This window comes from Coregonus lavaretus, assembly GCF_964263955.1.
Source record: "Coregonus lavaretus genome assembly, chromosome: 4".
NCBI lineage: Eukaryota > Metazoa > Chordata > Actinopteri > Salmoniformes > Salmonidae > Coregonus > Coregonus lavaretus.
The window spans coordinates 66765636-66791055 of NC_139991.1; the positions used below are offsets into that span (position 1 = coordinate 66765636).

Consider the following 25420-nt stretch of genomic DNA (forward strand, 5'->3'; position numbering starts at 1 on the left):
CAATAAATCTTTATAATCAAAGAACAGTGTAAGCGGACTTCTTATCATCACAGCATAATTAGCAACGTTGACTTGGACACCACAATATTCATTCAGCTGATTTAGTTCTCCCATGTGTTTATTTGTGTATTAAAGAACTAGTCCCTGAGTCGGAGTACTATGTCAGACCTTACCTAAAAACATCAGCCTGTTACCATGGTTACACCATGGAATTACAGTCTGACTGAAGCAATAGTCTTTACAAGCCAGAATGTTGAATATAATTATATTTTAACCTACTTTACCGGTTGTACATGGTGTTGGTCCTTTTGGCGGTAGGTGGAGATGGGGTATCCACAGGAAAGTGTTGTTTACCCAACTTTCTATGGCACCAGTAGGTTCTGTAGCTTCGCTTATATTTTCAATCTCTTGCAATATGTAAATAATAGCCGCATGTTACCAAACATAGTCAACCGAAACACACATTTCCTGGCAATCAGCTGGAAGTGTTTGGTCTGTGTTTCGGTTAGGCTCGGCCATATTGTGCAAGTGTTTGTCACATGCGAATTGCATCAGTATTGAAAATAAAAACTGGAAACACAAACTGATATACAGACCAGTGTATTGAGGTCAGGTTGATAACACTTCCCTCTGGATATTTTGTATCAGATCACCTCAGACATAGGGACAAAATCTGCAGACAACAGGTGAAGTAAATTGAAATGACGTTTGTTCAACATTCTAACTTGTAATGGGACTGTTAAAGAATGCTGAGCCTACATGTTAGAGACGAGAGAGTGAGTATTTCACTCTCGGATTCTAAAAGAGGCTATGAAGGTGGCAAGAGCCTCCCTTGCAGAAGGAAGATGGCGGACAGGTGTTGGGGGAAGACCACTGTGGGGAAAGATGGCGGAAAAGGAAATAAGGAAGAAAGTGGAGCACATTATGAATAAACATGGAGTGGGGAATAAACAGGCCTTCTGAAAGATCTGGTGAAGGAGAAGATGATGGACAAGAAAAAAAGGAGAGACATGGAATATTTTTTGAGTGAATATGGTATGGAGGATCGCACAGAACTTTTGGAAGAGCTTGATGGGACATGACGAGAGTGAGGATAAATTAAATGTGGTGGCAGGTGCAGTGATGACTACTGAGAAGAAGTTGAGTGTAGAGGGAAGTAGTGAGGTGAGGAAGGTCGGAGTCAAGTGCCAAAACAGGGATACGTGCTCCAGTAGTTCAGAGATGGAACTTGTTGAGAGTGAAGGGGAAGTACCTGCGGCAAGGATTGCCAAGTTCGGGCCTTGTCACAAGGATGATGAGGATGATTTTAGCCCAGTGGGAGTGAGATTTGTAAAGAGAATGGATCCTTGCTGTTTGGTTGATCTATATGTGGTGTGAGGTTGGGTGGAGGAGAGGTTGGGGACTGTTTAGTTGGTGAAGGTGAAGGACTTGTGATGATTTATTGTGTTTCCTATGCCCAGAGGGAGAGGGCGTTCTGGATTACGAGATTAGGGACAATAATTGTGATGTGCTTTGCTCTCCGGAGCAGGGTGCCGTTGAAAGGAATGATAACAGGGGTGGCATTAAGTGTTGAGGAGGAGCAGTTGAAATTGAAGATTCCCGGTGTCTGTAACGCCCGCCGCTTGATGAGTTGCTGAGTTTTGATGCAGAGTTGTTACCAGATAAGGTCAAGGTAGGAAGTGTCAGTCCTGAGAGGATTGCTGCTTGTAGGCAGCACAGGAGGTTGGTGGCACCTTAATTGGGGAGGACGGGCTCGTGGTAATGACTGGAGCAGAATTAGTGGAATGGCATCAAATACATCAAACACATGGTTTGATGCCATTCCATTGGCTCTGTTCCAGCCATTATTATGAGCCGTTCTCCCCTCAGCAGCCTCCACTGGTAGGCAGAGATCAAGAGAGAGTGATGGGAAGAATATGTGCTTCAGCAAGGTGGATTTTATCGAAAGTCACAGAAAATAGAGGTTGTAGCTAAAGAGAAGTCATTTTGATTGTGAGAATTTACTGCAGAACAGCTGCAGGATGTGTTGAGTGGTAGTGATATATCCTCTCAGACCGTTGGTCTGGAGTAGGACTAGATAGGGTTAAATAGTGGAATGGGTGGTGTGTTTTATTTTATTTTAATTTTTAGATAGGACTAACAGGTGGTAGGGTAATTTTACTGATCCTTTTTCCCAATGTTATATTTAAGAATATAATGTAGGTAGGCGGTGAATGGCCTCACACACCAGTAAAGTAGGTAGCGGTGTATGCACCTAAAAGTTGGATGCGATCCGCCAACCAAATCCGAAGAAGAAGAAGAAGAAGAAGCGGTAAGTAAGGCAGCAGGGGTCAAGGGGAGCGGGACCATCACTGGCCTGTCTCAGGGAATGTTGTTTCTGGGAGGGACGGCGTGTGTTTGCAGAGTAAACGGTCTACATGGAAACAGCACGGTAGCGAGAAATGTCATTGAATGTTCTATTGGGAATATATGTGTCTACCAGGATGAATTAAATTAGTGCACCGTTTGGATTAAGCACTTGTACAACATGGTGAGTTTTGGTTAAACAAGACGCGACTTTGTAGCTAGCTAACCAACGTAGCCAGCTAACGACTTCCCAGGCGGCGGCAGGGTTCGAGTCTTGCCAACATGTTTACATTATTTTATTTATTTTATGTTACCTTTTATTTAACTAGGCAAGTCAGTTAAGAACAAATTCTTATTTACAATGACGGCCTACACCGGCCAAACCCGGACAACGCTGTGCGCCGCCCTATGGGACTCCCAATTACGGCAGGTTGTGATACAGCCTGGAGTCGAACCAGGTGGTATGTAGTGACGCCTCAAGCACTGAGATGCAGTGCCTTAGACTGCTGCGCCACTGGGAGCCCTATCCTTGCTTTCGCCAGACAACTTTGTCAACACAACTGGAAGCTAGACTACAAACGTCTCCAAAATCGCGAACAAATTGAATGTCGTGACATTTGCTGATAAGGGAAAAAATGACAAGTAGCTAACTATTAAAGTAAGCGTTCTACCTAGCTAGCTAACCTTAGTTAGCTACATTTAAAATGTACCTGTTTGTTGTGCATCTAGCTAAAGAGGCTAACGGTTCGTTAGCCAGCTAACTAACTACAATCTGCGCTGCTAGTTGCTAACTACCTAACCAGCCACTTGACGAATGCAAATGGTTTACAGATTAAAAAACAACAACATTTAGACAGTTATGCACACCAACATATGGAATATAAGCGATATTGGAGCCCTTTTGTTGGTGAAATGGTGCCTGACACTGTTAGGCTAACGTTATGCATTTGCTGGCAGCTAGCTAAAATTGCCAATCAATCTCTCACTGGAAACGGTAGTAGTAGGTGGCCTAGGAGCTAGTAGTAACGTTAACTTGGTTACAACTTTTTAATGTGTCAACAGCAAATGTTTCTAACGCGTTTTCTGTAAGTTGTTTAAGATGTGTCAATTTGGCATATTCACTTTAACAGCAGTTACGTTACGGTCCCAAAAACTACCATAAAATAGAAATGCCTACTTCCTGTAATTTAGCTAGCTAGAACAAGGCCTAGTTACTGTGATTTAGCCATCTAAAATAATTACAGGAAGTTGGCCTTTTATTATTTTAAGGTAGTTTTTGGGACTGTAACTGCTGTTAAAGTGAATATGCCAACTTGACACATCTTTGTCACAAACCATGTGTGATTACAAACCATGGTGTTTGAGACAAGGTAAGCTTAGTCTCAAATACCAAAGTAAGCTTTCGGCCCAGGGGCAGACCTTGAAGTGCTGGGTTTCTGCCCGTTTTCTCACCTAACGGCCAGGGTTTCACACCCAACTCAATGGGGTTCTTTATTAGATAAGGCTCCCTGGGGTACTTGTATCTTGAATGTGAATTTATGTGACCTTGCTGTACTATCAATTTGTTATCTATTGTGACTGCTCAGCCAAATGCCAGTGTCATAAACGTTTACAAGTTTGTATCACTAAATACATTTCTACAGATATGATTTAGGCGGCCAATGCTGCTCATTGATGAAGTGGATGTGTGTCAGCAGAAACAAGTAGTTAATTGTCCTCAAAGGAGTACATTCTTGCATGTTGGATGTCAAATGATCACAAGGGCAGTAGACGAGGTCTAGCAACACTCTTGTCTTGCCCCTTGTAGATGAGCACGTGCCGTTGGTGCACATCAGTGGGCGACGATGTTGCAAAACTGCTCCAGAGGTACTGTGCTGGGTCTCTGCTAGCAGAGGATGAGGAGGCAGTCAACGAAAAGAAGGCACTCAACGAGGACCTTGGGTTCTGCCTGGAGTGTGTGGTAGTGTACCACCGGGCGAAAGAGGAGTTGCCTGGACTGCACAGGGTAAGGAGGAACCATACAGTGCCTTGCAAAAGTATTAATCCCCCTTGGTGTTTTTCCTATTTTGTTGCATTACAGCCTGTAATTTAAATGGATTTTTATTTGGATTTTATGTAATGGACATACAAAAAATAGTCCAAATTGGTGAAGTGAAATGGAAAAAATAACTTGTTTCAAAAAAATTTATAACAGAAAAATGGTGCATGCATATGTATTCACCCCCTTTGCGATGAAGCCCCTAAATAAGATCTGGTGCAACCAATTACCTTCAGAAGTCATGTAATTACTTGAAGTCCACCTGTGTGCAATCTAAGTGTCACATGATCTGTCACATGATCTCAGTATATATACACCTGTTCTGAAAGGCCCCAGAGTCTGCAACACCACTAAGCAAGGGGCACCACCAAGCAAGCGGCACCATGAAGACCAAGGAGCTCTCCAAACAGGTCAGAGACAAAGTTGTGGAGAAGTACAGATCAGGGTTGGGTTATAAAAAAATATCCAAAACTTTAAACATCCCATGGAGCACCACTAAATCCATTATAAAAAAATGGAAAGAATATGACACCACAACAAACCTGCCAAGAGAGGGCTGCCCACCAAAACTCACGGACCAGGCAAGGAGGGCATTAATCAGATGCAACAAAGAGACCAAAGATAACCCTGAAGGAGCTGCAAAGCTCCACAGCGGAGATTGGAGTATCTGTCCATAGGACCACTTTAAGCAGTACACTCCACAGAGCTGGGCTTTATGGAAGAGTGGCCAGAAAAAAGAAAATAAAAAAATAAGCAAACACGTTTTGTGTTCGCCAAAAGACATGTGGGAGACTCTCCAAACATATGGAAGACGGTACTCTGGTCAGATGAGACTAAAATTGAGCTTTTTGGCCATCAAGGAAAACACTATGTCTGGCGCAGACCCAACACCTTTCATCACCCTGAGAACACCATCATGCTGTGGGGATGTTTTTCATCTGCAGGGACTGGGAAACTGGTCAGAATTGAAGGAATGATGGATGGCGCTAAACACAAGGAAATTCTTGAGGGAAACCTGTTTCAATCTTCCAGAGATTTGAGACTGGGACGGAGGTTCACTTTCCAGCAGGACAATGAGCCTAAACATACTGCTAAAGCAATACTTGAGTGGTTTAAGGGGAAACATTTAAATGTCTTGGAATGGCCTAGTCAAAGCCCAGACCTCAATCCAATTGAGAAGATGTGGTATGACTTAAAGATTGCTGTAAACCAGCGGAACCCATCCAACTTGAAGGAGCTGGAGCAGTTTTGCCTTGAATGTGCAAAAATCCCAGTGGCTCTATCCCAGTGGCTAGATGTGCCAAGCTTATAGAGACATACCCCAAGAGACTTGCAGCTGCAATAGGTGGCTCTACAAAGTATTAACTTTTGGGGGGGGGGTGAATAGTTATGCACGCTCAAGTTTTCAGTTTTTTTGTCTTCTTGTTTGTTTCACAAAAAATATTTTGCATCTTCAAAGTGGTAGGCATGTTGTGTAAATCAAATGATATAACCCCCCCAAAAACCATTTTAATTCTAGGTTGTAATGCAACAAAATAGGAAAAGCCACTATATGGTTTGTGGGCGATCAATCCACATTGCTGAGTGTTAAAATCAGACCCCAATATGGATAGGTGTGTGATCACAAATAAAGTTACGTGCTTGAAATACTGTAGCCAGTGTCCACATACCTTCCCTACGATTAATCTACTCCTTTCCTCACCACAACCCCTTTAATTGCTCTTGCTCTCTCTCCCGCTCTCACTCGCTTATCCCCCTCCCATAAAACTCTCGCTCTCTCTCTCTCACACACACACACACAGAGGCTATGGGAGTTGGAAACGTCCAGGCTCCTGGGTCACTTCTCTAATGCAGCAAAGAACGCACAGCCGGCTAAGGACCTCAGCTATGTAGAAGAGGACGGCCGGGAAATCGGAGTGCCTCATATCAACCCCGCAGAGTACGAGAACTATATTCGTGTTCCCCTGTCAGAGGTCCTCAAATACCCCTACCTGCTGGCACAACCTGAATTGAGTGAGCACTCTTTTTCTTTTCAATTTAGGTGATGGATTGCCTATAAAAGCCCACAAAACGAATTTAGGAATGAGGCATGCTCGGTTAAGTCCTGGACTGTGCTCTTGTTGGGTTTAAATTGATTACATTTTCTATTTTCCAGGTGAAATGTGTGTTGAGGCAATATGTAAGATGGAGGAATATAACTCCTTCCAGGTGTTGGATAAATATCCAGGGATCTACCTCCTCCTCGTCCACCCCAACGAGACGGTAATAACTTAAATGCTGAATTGTTACAAATAAAAAAAACAAATGGGGACTTTTATGGTTCGATGGTAATTAAATAAAAAATAAATGTTGTTAATCTAACACGTCTTTATATTTGTTAAAGAGCTTATTAAGGCTCTCGTCTGTCTGGCATGGTCACAAAAGCTTCTGTAAGTCTACTGTCATCACTTCTGCTGTTATTTATTCTTTCAGATTAGGCGGTGGGCAATTGGTGCTGCCAGGTCTTTAGGGAAGGTGGACCGAGACGACTTTTATGAACTTCAGGACATCTTCTCCTGCATGTTCTGCAATGTCGAGCTGCGAATCCCCCAGAACTTCCCAGACATGGATACCTCCTATGATCCTACGACTAAGATGACATGGCTGCAACCGCATCTTTACGATTCAAAAAATGACAAAAACTACTGGTTGGGTATGTTTCTTTGCCCTGTGTCCCCATTTGGGGTCTTCCAGACATTTCTCCAAGAGAGTATGTTTTTTGTGAAACAAAAAGTTAAACATTTCTGAAGCACAAACAAATACTATACCCGTTATATGATCCACAGCAGTGTTTTATACACTGAACAAAAAATATTAACGCAACAGTTCATATAAGGAAATCAGTCAATTGAAATAAATTCATTATGCGCTAATCTATGGATTTCACATGACTGGGAATACAGATATCCATCTGTTGGTCACATATCTTTAAAAAAAGGTAGGGGCGTGGATCAGAACCACTCAGTATCTGGTGTGCCCACCATTTGCCTCATGCAGTGCGACACATCTCCTTCACATGGAGTGGATCAGGCTGTTGATTGTGGCCTGTGGAATGTTGTCCCACTCCTCTTCAATGGCTGTGCGGAGTTGATGGATATTGTCGGGAACTGGAACACGCTGTGGTACACGCCGATCCAGAACATCCCAAACATGCTCAATGGGTGACGTGTGGTGAGGAAGAACTGGGACATACAGTGGGGAAAAAAAGTATTTAGTCAGCCACCAATTGTGCAAGTTCTCCCACTTAAAAAGATGAGAGAGGCCTGTAATTTTCATCATAGGTACACGTCAACTATGACAGACAAAATGAGAAAAAAAATTCCAGAAAATCACATTGTAGGATTTTTTATGAATTTATTTGCAAATTATGGTGAAAAATAAGTATTTGGTCAATAACAAAAGTTTCTCAATACTTTGTTATATACCCTTTGTTGGAAATGACACAGGTCAAACGTTTTCTGTAAGTCTTCACAAGGTTTTCACACACTGTTGCTGGTATTTTGGCCCATTCCTGCATGCAGATCTCCTCTAGAGCAGTGATGTTTTGGGGCTGTCGCTGGGCAACACAGACTTTCAACTCCCTCCAAAGATTTTCTATGGGGTTGAGATCTGGAGACTGGCTAGGCCACTTCAGGACCTTGAAATGCTTCTTACGAAGCCACTCCTTCGTTGCCCGGGCGGTGTGTTTGGGATCATTGTCATGCTGAAAGACCCAGCCACGTTTCATCTCCAATGCCCTTGCTGATGGAAGGAGGTTTTCACTCAAAATCTCACGATACATGGCCCCATTCATTCTTTCCTTTACACGGATCAGTCGTCCTGGTCCCTTTGCAGAAAAACAGCCCCAAAGCATGATGTTTCCACCCTCATGCTTCACAGTAGGTATGGTGTTCTTTGGATGCATTTCAGCATTCTTTGTCCTCCAAACACGACGAGTTGAGTTTTTACCAAAAAGTTCTATTTTGGTTTCATCTGGCCATATGACATTCTCCCAATCCTCTTCTGGATCATCCAAATGCACTCTTGCAAACTTCAGACGGGCCTGGACATGTACTGGCTTAAGCAGGGGGACACGTCTTGCACTGCAGGATTTGAGTCCCTGGCGGCGTAGTGTGTTACTGATGGTAGGCTTTGTTACTTTGGTCCCAGCTCTCTTCAGGTCATTCACTAGGTCCCCCCGTGTGGTTCTGGGATTTTTGCTCACCGTTCTTGTGATCATTTTGACCCCACGGGGTGAGATCTTGCGTGGAGCCCCAGATCGAGGGAGATTATCAGTGGTCTTGTATGTCTTCCATTTTCTAATAATTGCTCCCACAGTTGATTTCTTCAAACCAAGCTGCTTACCTATTGCAGATTCAGTCTTCCCAGGCTCGTGCAGGTCTACAATTTTGTTTCTGGTGTCCTTTGACAGCTCTTTGGTCTTGGCCATAGTGGAGTTTGGAGTGTGACTGTTTGAGGTTGTGGACAGGTGTCTTTTATACTGATAACAAGTTCAAACAGGTGCCATTAATACAGGTAACGAGTGGAGGACAGAGGAGCCTCTTAAAGAAGAAGTTACAGGTCTGTGAGAGCCAGAAATCTTGCTTGTTTGTAGGTGACCAAATACTTATTTTCCACCATAATTTGCAAATAAATTCATAAAAAATCCTATAATGTGATTTTCTGGATTTTTTTTCTCAATTTGTCTGTCATAGTTGACGTGTACCTATGATGAAAATTACAGGCCTCTCTCATCTTTTTAAGTGGGAGAACTTGCACAATTGTTGGCTGACTAAATACTTTTTTTCCCCACTGTATTCAGCTTCCAGGAATTGTATACATAGTCTTGCAACATGGGGCTGTGCTATCATGCGGAAACATGAGGTGATGGCGGCGGATGAATGGCACGACATTCGGCCTCAGGATCTCGTCACGGTATCGCTGTTCATTCAAATTGCCGTCGATAAAATGCAATTGTGTTCGTTGTCCTTAGCTTATGCCTGCCCACACAATAACCCCACCGCCACCATGAGGCACTCTGTTTGCAACATTGACATCAGCAAACTGCTCACATGACGCCTTTCATGCTGTCTGCCATCTGCCCGGTAGAGTTGAAACCGGGATTCATCCGTGAATTGTACACTTCTCCAGGATGCTAGTGGCCATCGAAGGTGAGCATTTTCCCAATGAAGTCAGTTACGACGCCGAACTGAAGTGAGGTCAAGATCCTGGTGAGGTCGACAATCACGCAGATGAGCTTCCCTGAGACTGTTTCTGACAGTTTGTGCAGAAAGTCTTCGGTTGTGCAAACCCTCATTTTCATCAGCTGTCTGGGTGGCTGGTCTCAGATGATCCCGGATGTGGAGGTCCAGGGCTGGCGCGGTAACATGTGGTCTGTGGTTGTGAGGCCGGTTGGACGTACTGCCAAATTCTCTAAAACTACGTTGGAGGCGGCTTATGGTAGAGAAATTAACCTTAAATTCTCTGGCAACAGCTCTGGTGGACATTCCTGTAGTCAGCATGCCAATTGCACGCTCCCTCAACTTGAGATATCTGTGGCATTGTGTTGTGTAACAAAACTGCACATTTTAGTGGCCTTTTATTGTCCCCAGCACAAAGTACACCTGTGTAATGATCATGCTGTTTAATCAGCTTCTTGATATGCCACACCTGTCAGGTGGATGGATTATCTTGGCAAAGGAGAAATGCTCACTAACAGGGATGTAAACAAATTTGTGCACAACATTTGAGAGAAATAAGCTTTTTGTGCGTAAGGAAAATGTTTGATATTTTATTTCAGCTCATGAAACATGGGACCAACACTTTACATGTTGCAGTTATATTTTTGTTCAGTATAGATTTGAGTAACAGAATGTGAATAGAGAACTTGTTAATGAGCAACGCAGTCAATATTAAGCATCACAGTTTATGCCCTCTCTCCCCTCCCCCAGGTATCTGTATGCTTTTGACACAGCTGGATGCCCAGGCTATGGACTCGCTGTTCCTGGGACCAGACAAACAGGCCAACATACTGCACTGTATCCTTAACGCCATGGACTGTGGCATGGAGGGTAAAGGAATAGATACTTTATATCTTCTGCCTGTCTCAATGTTTTTCTATTTCCATCGTGCCAACTGAACATGAAGCTGGTCAGTAGAGCTAATTTGCTGTCTACAGCTTCCTCTTTGAGAATAAAACATTAAAATGTTTAAAATTAAACCTTTTATTTAACCAGGAAAATACCCTTGTTGTTAGAAACCTCCTTTTGCAAGGGGGACCTGGCAAGAGATCAGCAGGAAGAAGTCTGCATGTACATACAATTCATTCAAAATATTTGCAATGGTCAACAACATTTTCTTCTATCAGAGCTTTAAACACAGTGATACCCTCTCCAGTTTTTTGGTATTTTGTAGTTCGTTCCAAGACCAAAGAGCGTTATAGGAATTTGTTCCTATTTTTCTATTCTTGCCCTAGGAACAGTGAAGGAGAGCACTGACTGCGAGCATAGGCTGTGGGATTGTGATGTTAGTTGGGAGCAAAGATACAGTGCCTTGCAAAAGTATTCAGCCCCCTTGGCGTTTTTCCTATTTTGTTGCATTACAACCTGTAATTTAAATGAATTACTATTTGGATTTCATGGAAAGGACATACACAAAATAGTCCAAATTGGTGAAATGAAGAAAATAACTTGTTTCAAAAAATTCTAAAAAATTACGGAAAAGTGGTGCGTGCATATGTATTCTCCCCCTTTGCTATGAAGCCCCTAAATAAGATCTGGTGCAACCAATTACCTTCAGAAGTCACGTAATTACTTTGATTGCACACAGGTGGACTTTATTTAAGTGTCACATGATCTGTCACATGATCTCAGTGTATATATACAACTGTTCTGAAAGGCCACAGACTCTGCAACACCACTAAGCAAGGGGCACCACCAAGCAAGCGGCACCATGAAGACCAAGGAGCTTTGACTAGGTCATTCCAAGACAGGTCAGGGACAAAGTTGTGCAGAAGTACAGATCAGGGTTGGGTTATAAAAAAAATATCAGAAACTTTGAACATCCCACAGAGCACCATTAAAAAATGGAAAGAATATGGGACCACAACAAACCTGCCAAGGGATGGCCGCCCACCAAAACTCACGGACCAGGCAAGGAGGGCATTCATCCGAGAGGCAAAAGAGACCAAAGATAACCCTGAAGGAGCTGCAAAGCTCCACAGCAGAGATTGGAGTATCTGTCCATAGGACCACTTTAAGCTGTACACTCCACAGAGCTGGGCTTTATGGAAGAGTGGCCATAAAAAAGCCATTGCTTAAAGAAAAAATAAGCAAACACATTTGGTGTTTGCCAAAAGGCATGTGGGAGACTCCCCAAACATATGGAAGAATGTACTCTGGTCAGATGAGACTAAAATTTAGCTATTTGGCCATCAAGGAAAACGCTATGTCTGGCGCAAACCCAACACCTCTCATCACCCCAGAGAACACCATCCCCACAGTGAAGCATGGTGGTGGCAGCATCATGCTGTGGGGATGTTTTTCATCTGCAGGGACTGGGAAACTGGTCAGAATTGAAGGAATGATGGATTGTGCTAAATACAGGGAAATTCTTGAGGGGAAACCTGTTTCAGTCTTCCAGAGATTTGAGACTGGGACGGAGGTTCACCTTCCAGCAGCACAATGACCCTAAGCATACTGCTAAAGCAACACTTGAGTGGTTTAAGGTGAAACATTTTAAATGTCTTGGAATGGCCTAGTCAAAGCCCAGACCTCAATCCAATTGAGAATCTGTGGTATGACTTAAAGATTGCTGTACACCAGCGGAACACTTCCATCTTGAAGGAGCTGGAGCAGTTTAGCCTTGAAGAATGGGCAAAAATCCCAGTGGCTAGATGTGCCAAGCTTATAGAGACATACCCCAAGAGACTTGCAGCTGTAATTGCTGCAAAAGGTGGCTCTACAAAGTATTGACTTTAGGGGGGGTTGAATAGTTATGCACCCTCAAGTTCTGTTTTTTTGTCTTATTTCTTGTTTGTTTCACAAAAATATATTTTGCATCTTCAAAGTGGTAGGCATGTTCTGTAAATCAAATGATACAAACCCCCCCAAAAATCAATTTTAAGTCCAGATTGTAAGGCAACAAAATAGGAAAAATGCCAAGGGGGGTGAATACTTTCTCAAGCCACTGTATGTAGGGAGTAGCCCAAGCACTGCCTTGTACACAAATATGTTCCAGTGTTTAAGCCTTTTGGAAGGGAGGGCCACTTCACCATGTTGTGTATTTCATAGTAATGGGTGAGTGGTCTTGCTTTAGTGATGAACCTAAGCAGTCCTTGATACACTGCATCCAGCACCTTAAGTGTACTGGTGGAGGCTCGCATGTAAATGATGTCACCATAGTCCAACACAGATAAAAAATGTACCTTCCACAAGAGCCTTCCTAACTGACATAGCTAATAATGTGTGAACATTTATTTCCCCAGATGAAGAACCATCCAAGGAGATGGATCCCTTCTGGCCAGTCTTGCAGTGTTTTATGGTGATCTTGGATTGTTTGGGCTCTAAATTTTGGGGTCCGATTGAGCCAACCCAAGCTTTCCAGGCCATCACAGGAAGACCTAGCTACTCTGCAGAGCTCGAGAGCATCAAACAACAAACCATGATGTACGTTTCACTATTTATCTAGCCTTGAATTCTTTCATATTGTTATTTCTTAGAAGTTAAGCATATGGTTGATACTATTCTTCTTTTGCTCTGAAGATCACGGGTTAAAACGGAAACTACATGTGATGATGACATGGTGACCTGCAGTCAGATGGTTTATGACAGTAACACCAAAGTGAGCAAGGTAGTAACACCCATTTATTGCATTTGTATGTTATTAGTTGTACTCAATTCCTCTAATATGTAGATCTGTGGTTAGCGTTCAAATGTGTTTTAAGTCAGCACTTGAAGCTTTCCCAAAACATGACCTTTTTAGAGTAAAAAACACGATGCAGAACAACAAACTGCTTTAACAAGCTCTTCTCATACTCAAGCTATTCTCCCTGATCTTTCTTACAGAAGGATTCCAAGCTTGTTTCATGTGCTACCAGACAAGAGCCAGGGACAGTGTTGAGGTTATTTATTGCTAACAGTCTTAATAGGAATAAAACATTATAAACCCAACCTCGGAGTGAAACAGTAAAAAATGTAGGGTATATCTGTTTGCAGTGGCCTTTAGTTTGATGGAGGTACTCAAGGTGTACACATTGTTTTATTAAATGTCATATTACAAAATACATTGAGTTGGTAGAAGGTATGTTAACTTCCTATGCATTTCTCTAATCTTATGTAATACCATGTTATGTATTACTATTTATTTATTTTGTTTTGTAGGAAAAGGGTAGCAGACGCTCTCGTGGTGCAGATAGCAGTGTGGTCTATGAGGAAATGAGTTCTCTGGTCAACCTCCTGCATTCAGAAATGGGCCAGGCATTGCGTGTGCACGACAGCACATTTCTCTGGTTCATCCCCTTTGTGAAGTCTGTTATGGACCTCGATGAACGCAGTGTCATATACATTAATGAGGTTGTCCACTACCTGTGTGGGGAGATCAGCACGGATCTCCTGAAGCGCCAGGTTCGCATATGTGACAAGGTCACGGAGTTCTTCACCCTTATTCTCGTCCATATCATCGATTTGCACCTAGGGAGTGGCCGCATGAATATGCTTTATTACTGCGCTCCCAAGTGGGTGGGCGTGTTGGTGAAATGTGCAACCCTGCCTGGTGATGCTTTTGTCCACACCTCGGAAGGTTCAGTGTCTCACTCTGTGTCTTCCACATCCTCATTGAGGGTCAGTGCACCCCGAAAGGCCTCTACTAGCAGGGCTGTTCCACAGGCATGCACGCATATCATCCGGTCCCTGCTGAAGGAAGGGAGCAGGCTGAACCCCAACAGTAAGTGCAAGCACTTCCTGAACCGACTGAACAAGCACCTCAGAGAAGGGCCCCAGAGGGAGTGGAAGCTGATTAGGCTGGAGATTCAGGAGCTTCAGATCTGTCTGAAGGACTATGTCAAGACGATGATGAACAGGCCAACCACAAGTACTCCTCCACCCGAACAGCTGAACATTGATGCAGGGCCTGTGGCACCAACCACACCACCACTTCAGTCAAGCAATGACCCCTCGGGATCTAGTGGCTTAGCTGAATTTAACCATCCTATAAAACAGGAAGGGTTGTGGGATTATGTTGAAGGCAGTACATCTGGTGGTAGGGATTCTAATGCAGTTCAGAGGGGGAGGGACATAGACCTAGCATTGCTGAAAAAGGAGCCCCTAACCCCTGAGGAGGAGTTTGTAGAGCCGACTAATGATTCAAGACCAACCCAAGAGAAGTTCTCTTCCTTGAGGGCAGATCCAGAGAAAATACAGGTGATCAAATCCAGACTCAGCCAGCTTATGACCAAGAAGTCCAACTCTGAGAGAGATGAGCCCTCTGTAGGGCTCAGTGAATTTGGTAAAGAGAAACCTCAAAATCTGTTCACCAGCCATAGAGATGAGGCATCCAACTACCAAGGTATTAGCAGAGACCCTCCATGCCCCCAAGAATCTGACAATGAGCAGGTGGACAATGTGCCCCTCTCTGTTTTAAAAAGTAATCTTAAAGGAAGAGTAGGCTCCAAATCTTCACAAGATCGGAGTAAAGGAAACTCTAGACAATTTGACCGACAACGATCACCACCAAAGCCTCCTTCAGAAGTCATTGTTATATCTGATGATGAGGCAACATTAGATGTTGGTAGAGCAAGAGGAACTGGGTCTTTTTCTGAAACATCCCAAATAAAAAATGAACCGGATACCTCCGACCAGAATCACAGTACCTGGCGTGATTACGACGGAAACATGAGTGAATCTCAGGTGTTTGAGTTTGAAACACAGGAATATATGGCGTCTGCCTGGTCCAACAGAGATTCAGAAAGTAACATGCCACCCGAAAAGCCCAAAGAAGATAGCCCTGTCAGACATCTTTTGAGTCCAACTTTAAGAGAGCCTTTATCAACCTGGGAATGTGATACACAACCTATCTATGACGAGGATATTGAAAGAGCCTGTAAGCAGGTTGAGAAGGCGCTTGAGAAGCCTAAGACCCCACCACAAGGGCTCAAACGGGCCATCGTTGTCAAAAAAAGAAATCTTCTTGTTGATGCAAAACCATTGGCCTCCAAGTGCCTGAGCAAGAAACCTACCGTGGTAGAAAAACTAATCAAAGAGCCTGTGAAGGATACTCCCCATGCAGTCACACCGCCATTGAGAAAAAGAAGTTCAACAGTACGTTCAAACAGACTAGAAACCGAGACACCTTCTTCCTTAACCACATCAGCCATCTCACACAAAACGTCATTAACTCCAGCCATTGTCCCTCCTAAAAAAGTCAGAAAAGCTGCAGAGCCTGTGTCCATAGCAGAGAAGCTTGGCCTTAAGAAGAAGGAGCGAAAGGCCTTTAATCTCTCCCAGCAATCGCATGACACTGTTGATGAGCTGAGGCGCCACGGTGCTACAGTCGATGTCCCACAGGCCAAGAAGCCAACCCGAAAGACCAAGAGGTCAAAGGTGACCTCCCCTCAGAAGAGAGTGGTCAATGGGAGTAACAAGAAGCTGCTAGCCTCACAGGAATTCCAGTTCTTCAGGCAGAGCAAGCAGGCATCGGGAGCAGGAACCTCTGCAAAGGCAGAGCCAATGAAGAGAAATCCGAAAAAGATTGACGAGATTCAACGACCCAGTTTTGTTACAGAGGCGGACGATGAAGACGAGGACCTGCGGTGTTCCCAGCTAGATCCTGCCCGTCATGAGGAACAGCTGACATTCAATCGCAGCTCTCAAAGAGCCAATGAGAACAAACCAGCATCCTCCAATACAGTGAGTAGTGTGTCATCCAACATGGACAGGCAGATATCTCCTTACTTTCAGAGGAATGATGATGTCACACCTGGACCATCTGGTCAAGTCTCCAAAAGCAATGAGGAAGGTGACGGTTATGATGCAGACTGGATGTACCTCACCCAAATGGAGCCAACTGACATGGAGATGTGCTCGCAGATAGAGGAGGAGGAGGAAGAAGAAGAGTTCTTCTACACGCAGCAGGACCCTGTAGACATGGACATTGACTCAGACAGCCAGATGCCCTTTGATGAAAAAGGAGGGTCTTCAGACTGGACACTGCCTAATCAGGCAGACGAAGGGCAAGAGGCTCCACTTGTCCCACAGACCTTTAAGAAACCGGCTACTCCGCCACCCTCGCGCTCTAACTTGACTAAGGACGATGATCGCTTGTTCCTGAAACCAGGAATGTCCCCTATGTCGGTTAAAAAGGCCAAGCCGTCCACCACCAAGATCTATGCAACCTCAAGCTCCAGGAGTGCCTCCTTGGTGCAAGAGATGGAGAGGACTGCCAATGCTTCATTTTCGGCTTCTTCTGCCCCTGCTGGAAGAGGTAGGCCTGCCCGGCCAGTTGTGCCAGGCCGGCCAGTCGTGCCTGCACGAAGTCCCTGTGTACTACAACCTCCTCCTCATCCAGAGGTCGGTCAGTCTCTCCAACTGAATCGACTCTTATACAGACCCATCACACCACAACTACCACCTAAACCCATTCCACCAAAACAACCACTACCCAGACCCGAACAAATCCTCCCCCGTCCACCTGGCCAGCCCCTCCGCCCAATCCAGCACAGCAACATAGGTTCCACCCCCCAGCCCTCCACTTCTAAGACCTACCCCAGGCCTGACGCCCCTTTCCAAAGGCAGATACCCAACCCGGAGGTTTGCGTCAGATTTGACCCCAACTACCTGATTCAACACATCCTGAAATGGACATTTGATATGTTTAGCAACTACAAGCAGTTTGGTATACCCTCTGAAGTATGTGAGTTACCCCTGGAAACAGTAGGCTTTAGCTTCAGCTCTTATGATAAATACTACAAGACCTTTTACCCCCTGCTTCTCACCAACACTTTTGAGGAGGTGAGTAGTCAATTTGTTACCAAATAATTGTAACTCATTTAGGTGTGAATTCTGTTCTGCTATGGTGCATTTAGGCTGTAGGTAACTGAAAAGGATGGTCAATCTAGCATTACAAAGAGCATTGACATTTTGGCTAACGTTAGAGTTGTAAGTAATGAGTCACAAAGCAGTTTAATGGCCGTCTCTTGGAGTCGATCTCTTCTATTAAAGTCAAATTCCCTTCTCTCATCAAAGCTTGCAGGTGAATGGCTAAAGAACAAGGAATCAGGAAAGGTGGTCACTCAGAATTTAAAAGTTGTCGCAAATGAGTACAGCAACAGTGTTTGGAATGTCAGTTTTACAGGTAAGCTTCTTGAAGTAACCCATTTTTTTATATTGCTTATGGTAACCATTTAAAAACAACAATGCTTTAAGCTTGCACTTGAATCTACATACTGTAAAAATTGATACAATTTGTTATTTGTATCAGATTTCTATTTTATTGTGATGTTGTCCCAAAGCTGATCCACGTAACAAACTTATTTTTGTCAGCGAGCATTACTGCCAGTGATGTCTCCCGTCAGATGTACCCTAGGGAGGATGACCTGGTCATTCTGTGGCTGCCCCAGAATACAGGTGCTTACTCACGGCATGAGCAGGGCTTCTTGGATCCCCAAGAACATTTTGGCTATGTACAGAGATCCAATATCTGCAACGGAGGTGTGGGTGAGTACATTTGTGTGTAGGAGGCCAGGAAGTGATGGGCTTACATTAAGAGGGAAGGGGATTGTATTGCTATGGAAAGACAAGTTGAATAGAAATATCCTCGACATACAGTACCAGTCAAAAGTTTGGACACACTTACTCATTCAAGGGTTTTTCTTTATTTTTAATATTTTCTACATTGTAGAATAATAGTGAAGACATCAAAACAATGAAAGAACACATATGGAATCATGTATTAACAAAAAAGTGTTAAACAAATCAAAATATATTTTATATTTGAGATTCTTCAAAGTAGCCACCCTTTGCCTTGACAACTTTGCACACTCTTGGCATTCTCTCAACCAGCTTCATGAGGTAGTCACCTGGAATGCATTTCAATTAACAGGTGTGCTTTGTTAATTTGTGGAATGACTTTCCTTCTTAATGCGTTTGAGCCAATCAGTTGTGTTGTGACATGGTAGGGGTGGTATACAGAAGATAGCCCTATTTGGTAAGAGACCAAGTCCATATTATGGGAAGAACAGCTCAAATAAGCAAAGAGAAACAACAGTCCATCATTACTTTAAGACAAATACGGAACATTTCAAGAACTTTTAAAGTTTCTTCAAGTGCGGTCGCAACAACCATCAAGCTCAATGATGAAACTGGCTCTCATGAGGACCTCCACAGGAAAGGAATACCCAGAGTTACCTCTGCTGCAGAGGATAAGTTCATTAGTTACCAGCCTCAGAAATTGCAGCCCAAATAAATGTTTCACGTTGTTCAAGTAACAGACACATCACAACGTCAACTGTTCAGAGTGGACTGTGTGAATCAGGCCTTCATGGTCGAATTGCTGCAAAGAAACCACTACTAAAGGACACTAATAAGAAGAAGAGACTTGCTTGGGCCAAGAAACACGAGCAATGGACATTAGACCGGTGGAAATGTGTCCTTTGTTCAAATTGGAGATTTTTGGTTCCAACCGCCGTGGCTTTAAAAGACGCGGTATGGGTGAACGGATGATCTCTGCATGTGTATTTCCCACCGTAAATGATGGAGGAGGTGGTGTGGGGGTGCTTTGCTGGTGACACTGTATGTGATTTATTTAGAATTCAAGGCACACTTAACCAGCATGGCTACCACACCATTCTGCAGCGATACGCCATCCCATCGGGTTTGGGCTTAGTGGGACTATCATTTGTTTTTCAACAGGACTTGCCAAGAGTGTGCAAAGCTGTCATCAAGGCAAAGGGTGGCTATTTTGAAGAATCACAAATATATATTTTGATTTGTTTAACACTTTTTTTTGGTTACTACATGATTCCATATGTGTTATATCATAGTTTTGATGTCTTCACTATTATTCTACAATGCAGAAAATAGTAAAAATAAAGAACCCTTGAATGAGGTGTCCAAACTTTTTACTGGTAGTGTGTGTGTGTGTGTGTGTGTGTGTATGTACAGTGGGGAGAACAAGTATTTGATACACTGCCGATTTTGCAGGTTTTCCTACTTACAAAGCATGTAGAGGTCTGTAATTTTTATCAACTGTGAGAGACGGAATCTAAAACAAAAATCCAGAAAATCACATTGTATGATTTTTAAGTAATTAATTTGCATTTTATTGCATGACATAAGTATTTGATCACCTACCAACCAGTAAGCATTCCGGCTCTCACAGACCTGTTAGTGTTTCTTTAAGAAGCCCTCCTGTTCCCCACTCATTACCTGTATTAACTGCACCTGTTTGAACTCGTTACCTGTATAAAAGACACCTGTCCACACACTCAATCAAGACTCCAACCTCTCCACAATGGCCTAGACCAGAGAGCTGTGTAAGGACATCAGGGATAAAATTGTAGACCTGCACAAGCCTGGAATGGGCTACAGGACAATAGGCAAGCAGCTTGGTGAGAAGGCAACAACTGTTGGCGCAATTATTAGAAAATGGAAGAAGTTCAAGATGACGGTCAATCACCCTCGGTCTGGGGCTCCATGCAAGATCTCACCTCCTCGGGCATCAATGATCATGAGGAAGGTGAGGGATCAGCCCAGAACTACACGGCAGGACCTGGTCAATGACCTGAAGAGAGCTGGGACCACAGTCTCAAAGAAAACCATTAGTAACACACTATGCCGTCATGGATTAAAATCCTGCAGCTCACGCAAGGTCCCCCTGCTCAAGCCAGCGCATGTCCAGGCCCATCTGAAGTTTGCCAATGACCATCTGGATGATCCAGAGGAGGAATGGGAGAAGGTCAAGTGGTCTGATGAGACAAATAGAGCTTTTTGGTCTAAACTCCACTCGCTGTGTTTGGAGGAAGAAGAAGGATGAGTACAACCCCAAGAACACCATCCCAACCGTGAAGCATGGAGGTGGAAACATCATTCTTTGGGGATGCTTTTCTGCAAAGGGGACAGGACGACTGCACCGTATTGAGGGGAGGATGGATGGGGCCATGTATCGCGAGATCTTGGCCAACAACCTCCTTCCCTCAGTAAGAGCATTGAAGATGGGTTGTGGCTGGGTCTTCCAGCATGACAACGACCCGAAACACACAGCCAGGGCAACTAAGGAGTGGCTCCGTAAGAAGCATCTCAAGGTCCTGGAGTGGCCTAGCCAGTCTCCAGACCTGAACCCAATAGAACATCTTTGGAGGGAGCTGAAAGTCTGTATTGTCTAGCGACAGCCCCGAAACCTGAAGGATCTGGAGAAGGTCTGTATGGAGGAGTGGGCCAAAATCCCTGCTGCAGTGTGTGCAAACCTGGTCAAGACCTACAGGAAACGTATGATCTCTGTAATTGCAAACAAAGGTTTCTGTACGAAATATTAAGTTCTGCTTTTCTGATGTATCAAATACTTAAGTCATGCAATAAAATGCAAATTAATTACTTAAAAATCATACAATGTGATTTTCTGGATTTTTGTTTTAGATTCCGTCTCTCACAGTTGAAGTGTACCTATGATAAAAATTACAGACCTCTACATGCTTTGTAACTAGGAAAACCTGCAAAATCGGCAGTGTATCAAATACTTGTTCTCCCCACTGTATGTAATGAGAGCCATTTTTCCATTCACTATAATGGGGATCCTGTTTTTTGCTGTCAATTCCTACAAGTACAGTGTTCGGCCTTGAACTACCGTGGCTTCAATTAGAGGGGCCAGTCATTTTACCCATAGGGGTATTCTACAAAGGATAATCAATGTTAGCAATCTAACTTTGATAAGCAACCACCAATAACTATTGATTTGATGGTTCATTTAAAAAAGCTAAACTTGTGTCTTTTCGTTTGTTAAATCAGTTAGCCCATGCCCATTTCAAGCTTATCTTTCTATAAAATATAAAGTCATATCAGAATATTTAGTCAACTAAGCTGGCTAACCCATTTTATCCTGCTTTATAGTATACCCCTGTGGACCATTTTGAAGGTAGTTTTGCAAGCCATTGCTAAGTAGCGTTAACTCTGGGAGACTTCTGGTCATTGCGCTAACTTCCTTCAAAATGCACGCAGAGACATAAAAATGGTATCCATGACTGTATCTGACTGGGCAAGTAGAAAAAGGGCTTAATTGCCACAATCACGGACTATCCCTTTAAAGAGGATAGCTGATAGAAAAACATGACGTAACTTCAGAGTTACCTCTGTCCATGCATCTTCATCATATATATGCATTTATAAACTGGGTGGTTCGAGCCCTGAATGCTGATTGGCTGACAGCCGTGGTATATCAGACCGTATACCACGGGTATGACAACCTTTATTTTTACTGCTCTAATTACATTGGTAACCAGTTTATAATAGCAATAAGGCACCTCGTGGGTTTGTGGCCAATGTACCACAGCTAAGGGCTGTGTCCAGGCACTCCGCATTGCGTCGCGCTTAAGAACAGCCGATAGCCGTGGTATATTGGCCATATACCACACCCCCCCGGGCCTTATTGCTTAACTATCCATTGTATTATTTTACTATATTGCATTACTTGTAATAGAGTACTGTATTGTTTTACTGTTAAGTGTGTTGATTTCATTTTAAATGCACTTTATCTAAAGCTTGGTGTGATGTATTTCTCTTCAGGCCAGTGCCCAACTCTGAACCTGATGATAAAGACCCTGGGGAATGTGACGTTGGCGAACAAGCAGGCAGTGCGCTGTGATGTGGTGGACTCCCTGGTCAGCACCATGAGGGTTTTCAGGGCAATCTGTCAGCTCAATGGCAGCTCTATGCTCAAGCCCATCCTGGCCCCACAGGTCTCCTACTTCCAACCTGGCCCGGAGGTCATCCCCAGCCTCAACCTGCCTGTAAGAAACACCTGTTCCCCCCCCCCATTTATAATATGCATTTGAAAAGGGAGTGTGTGAGTTTTAAAAGTGAAGTTATTCCTTTGTGGAACTATTGGATAACAAAGGATTTGTGACTTGACTTGTAAATGTGACATGGCCAATTGTATATGTTTTGTTTAATTTCAGGTGGCCTTTACATGTGTGAAAATGGCCTTGTATACATGTAAACAGTATGTCTGTATGATGTGTTTGGCCCAGGGTTACAACCCAGACCAGGTGAGGGCGGTGAGAACCGGTATGTCTGTTATCAGGAACCAGCAACTCACCCCAAAAATCTGCCTGATACACGGACCCCCAGGAACGGGAAAGAGCAAAACCATTGTGGGCCTGCTGCAAAAGCTGTTCTCTGAGGTACGCTGTTTGCCTTGTTTCCGGACATTGTTTTGTCGTACAACCCTGGGCTAAGGTCATTAGACACAAGGGGAGACATTTTCAAAAACAAAAATGAGTTTATTTTGCTCTAGTGTTCTGTAGTGTGTATTTTCTCAGCTCGCTCCATTTTCTTTCATATTGAACAACCTTGGCTTAAAGGCATTGTGAAATTCAAACTTTCATATCATTCCCTGTTCTCCTCTCATAACCATCTCCAGGGAGTACAGAGTATGGCTCCTCCAGTGAACAGGCAAGCTAAACCTCGCCGCACGCGGGTCCTCCTGTGCGCCCCGTCCAACGCCGCCATCGACAACCTGATGAAGAAGATTATCCTGGTCTTCAAAGAGAAGTGCAAGAACATCCAGGGTATGCTACCTCAACTATGGAAATACTCAATGAATTGGTGAACTGTGAATAGATGGAAAAATTAAATGGGTTAAAAGTTACAAGGCAATTCGACCACAAATGATTGTTTCACGGAACTGATATGGTGAAGTTGACATTGTCCTGGATGGCTTTCTTAAAGGTAACTGTGGGGACATCAATCTGGTGAGGCTCGGGAACGACAGGACCATCTCCAAGAATCTGAAACCTTTTAGCCTGGACAGTCAGGTGAAAAACAAAACACGTGAGTCTGGAGAGTGTACGCGGGCACAAAAACGCACACACCTCCCTCCCTCCCTCAAATCACCTCATAAAAAGCACACTCATGTGTTTTGTCCATTTTCTCCTGCAGAAAAGGCACTGATGTCACAGGACTCAGACGTCCACAGACGCATAGCGCAGCTGGATGAGAACATAGACAAGATCTCCAAGATGTTGCCCAAACTGCAGAAGAATGAGGAAATGGTACATACATGCTTCCCCCAGCAGAGGCTGCCAGAAGGCTGGTCACACACCTACAGTTACCCAAACTACCCAAAGCTAATTTCATACACTGTGGGCTCTTACTTTAATTATGGGCTTCTGTTCAGACATGCGGTTACAGTCGGCATGGGTTCGAATCCTGCCCTTTGACTCACCCTCTTTCAATCTCCCTCGTCTTTCCAACACTTAACTATCTCTTCAATAAAGCTTAGAAATTGCTAAAGTAGTGGGATTGCCCCACTCCTTAAAGAAATACCTTTAAAAATATGGGATAGCATGCCGACGTGTTTTTAATTTTTCAGAGTTGTTTTTCATGTTTAGTCTTTTCCTTCATTTGCTGGTGTGTAGTACCATGAGCTGGCAGAGCAGAAGTCCAGACTGCTCCAAGAGAGAAAGACACTCGGCTACCAGCTCAAACAGGTAAAGCCCTCTATCACATGACCATTATATACATAGATTATGTTAGCAACGTTGTCATGTGTATAAGGGCTCATTAGATGAGAGGAGAGTTATTATTATTCAGGATGGATTAGAGAAAAGAGAGAGAAAAAAAACAGCTTTGAGGGGAAAGAAGTCTAGTTAGAAATGCTTCTTTCTCTCATTACTCGCTTGCTTTCTCTTCTCTTTCTGTCAAACTCATTCTCTACACTTTTCTCTCTTCCTCCCACTATCAGTCTCGCAGTAGGAAGCAGGAGACCCAGGCCCGGGTACTGCAGGATGCCCATGTGGTCTGCTGCACCCTGAGCTCCAGCGGCAGCACCGTCCTGGAGTCGGCCTTTCGGCGCCTGGGACACAAGCCCTTTAGCTGCGTCATCGTGGACGAGGTCAGAATTTGGAGCGCCTATACTTTGGCTGCATTTCAATAGTTGTTCCATCTACCCAAGTGGTCCTGGAGATGCACGGTGTGCAAGCTTTTGTTCCGGCCCTATGCTGTAACACACCTGATTCACCAAAGTGATCAGGTGCTTGGTTGAATAAGATGTGTTGGTACTGGGTTGGAATAGCTAAAGTGTTGTGGAACCCAGGATCAAGATTGATAAAACCCTGTTTTGCACATTTTGATTTTACTTTCTTGGGGGATTTTCACACTTGGTCCCTATCAGACAATTTTTGTGAAATCAGTGTGGTGCGCTTACATTTTTATGCAGGAACTAAGACCCCTCAAAAGATCCCCCGAACTGAAGAGGTGGTTTGAGTTCGGTTCGCTTGAAGTCTGTGGTCCTGTTCCCTTTTTTGGTGCAATGTGAACACAAAGCTCTCCAGGTTCACTTGTCATTATTCCCACACCACACTAGGCTACTGCAACATCCATAACCTGCCATAACAACTTACATTGGTGCCACAAATGAGAGAAGATGATGTGCAGGTTTGCAGAAAAAAACGTGTGCCGTTGTTGGACATTGATTAGTGATTGTCAAGGAATCACAGAGATGCCAAAATATGTGTGGAGGCTACAAAAGAGCTTCATAGGCTATTTATCTGATTTATGGGTTTGAATAATGTAAGAAGACTACAACATATTTGGTGAGAATCACAACATGATGTACAAAATCAATGCGAGCTCTTAAAGGGGCAGTAGCCGACGTTGGTAGTACAATTTTCAATATCAGCATTATTTAATCTGTAGTTATGCTTCTGCTATTTATCCTCTTACCAATAATATTTACATGTAAATATTATCTTGATTATAATTGTTTTATCTTTTAACTAAATGCAATCTATTAGCTTCCAAAATGTAAGTAGGT

General features: G+C 43.6%; 1 protein-coding gene across 1 annotated transcript in view; it reads left to right on the forward strand.

Annotated features, from left to right (window-relative positions):
* The first annotated feature begins 2302 nt into the window (after positions 1 to 2302).
* Positions 2303 to 25420, forward strand: part of LOC311127993 (putative helicase senataxin) — a 33492-nt gene continuing 10374 nt past the window's right edge. Inside the window, exons 1-18 of the mRNA XM_084159916.1 lie at positions 2303 to 2530; positions 4154 to 4351; positions 6187 to 6397; positions 6540 to 6646; positions 6857 to 7076; positions 10354 to 10473; positions 12888 to 13068; positions 13165 to 13252; positions 13783 to 17406; positions 17641 to 17749; positions 17938 to 18111; positions 22171 to 22394; positions 22635 to 22787; positions 23027 to 23174; positions 23335 to 23436; positions 23545 to 23657; positions 24024 to 24095; positions 24350 to 24499. Coding sequence (XP_084016042.1) covers positions 2528 to 2530; positions 4154 to 4351; positions 6187 to 6397; positions 6540 to 6646; positions 6857 to 7076; positions 10354 to 10473; positions 12888 to 13068; positions 13165 to 13252; positions 13783 to 17406; positions 17641 to 17749; positions 17938 to 18111; positions 22171 to 22394; positions 22635 to 22787; positions 23027 to 23174; positions 23335 to 23436; positions 23545 to 23657; positions 24024 to 24095; positions 24350 to 24499 — 5997 coding nt within the window. The 5' untranslated portion in view covers positions 2303 to 2527. The remainder of the gene's footprint in view (positions 2531 to 4153; positions 4352 to 6186; positions 6398 to 6539; positions 6647 to 6856; positions 7077 to 10353; positions 10474 to 12887; positions 13069 to 13164; positions 13253 to 13782; positions 17407 to 17640; positions 17750 to 17937; positions 18112 to 22170; positions 22395 to 22634; positions 22788 to 23026; positions 23175 to 23334; positions 23437 to 23544; positions 23658 to 24023; positions 24096 to 24349; positions 24500 to 25420) is intronic.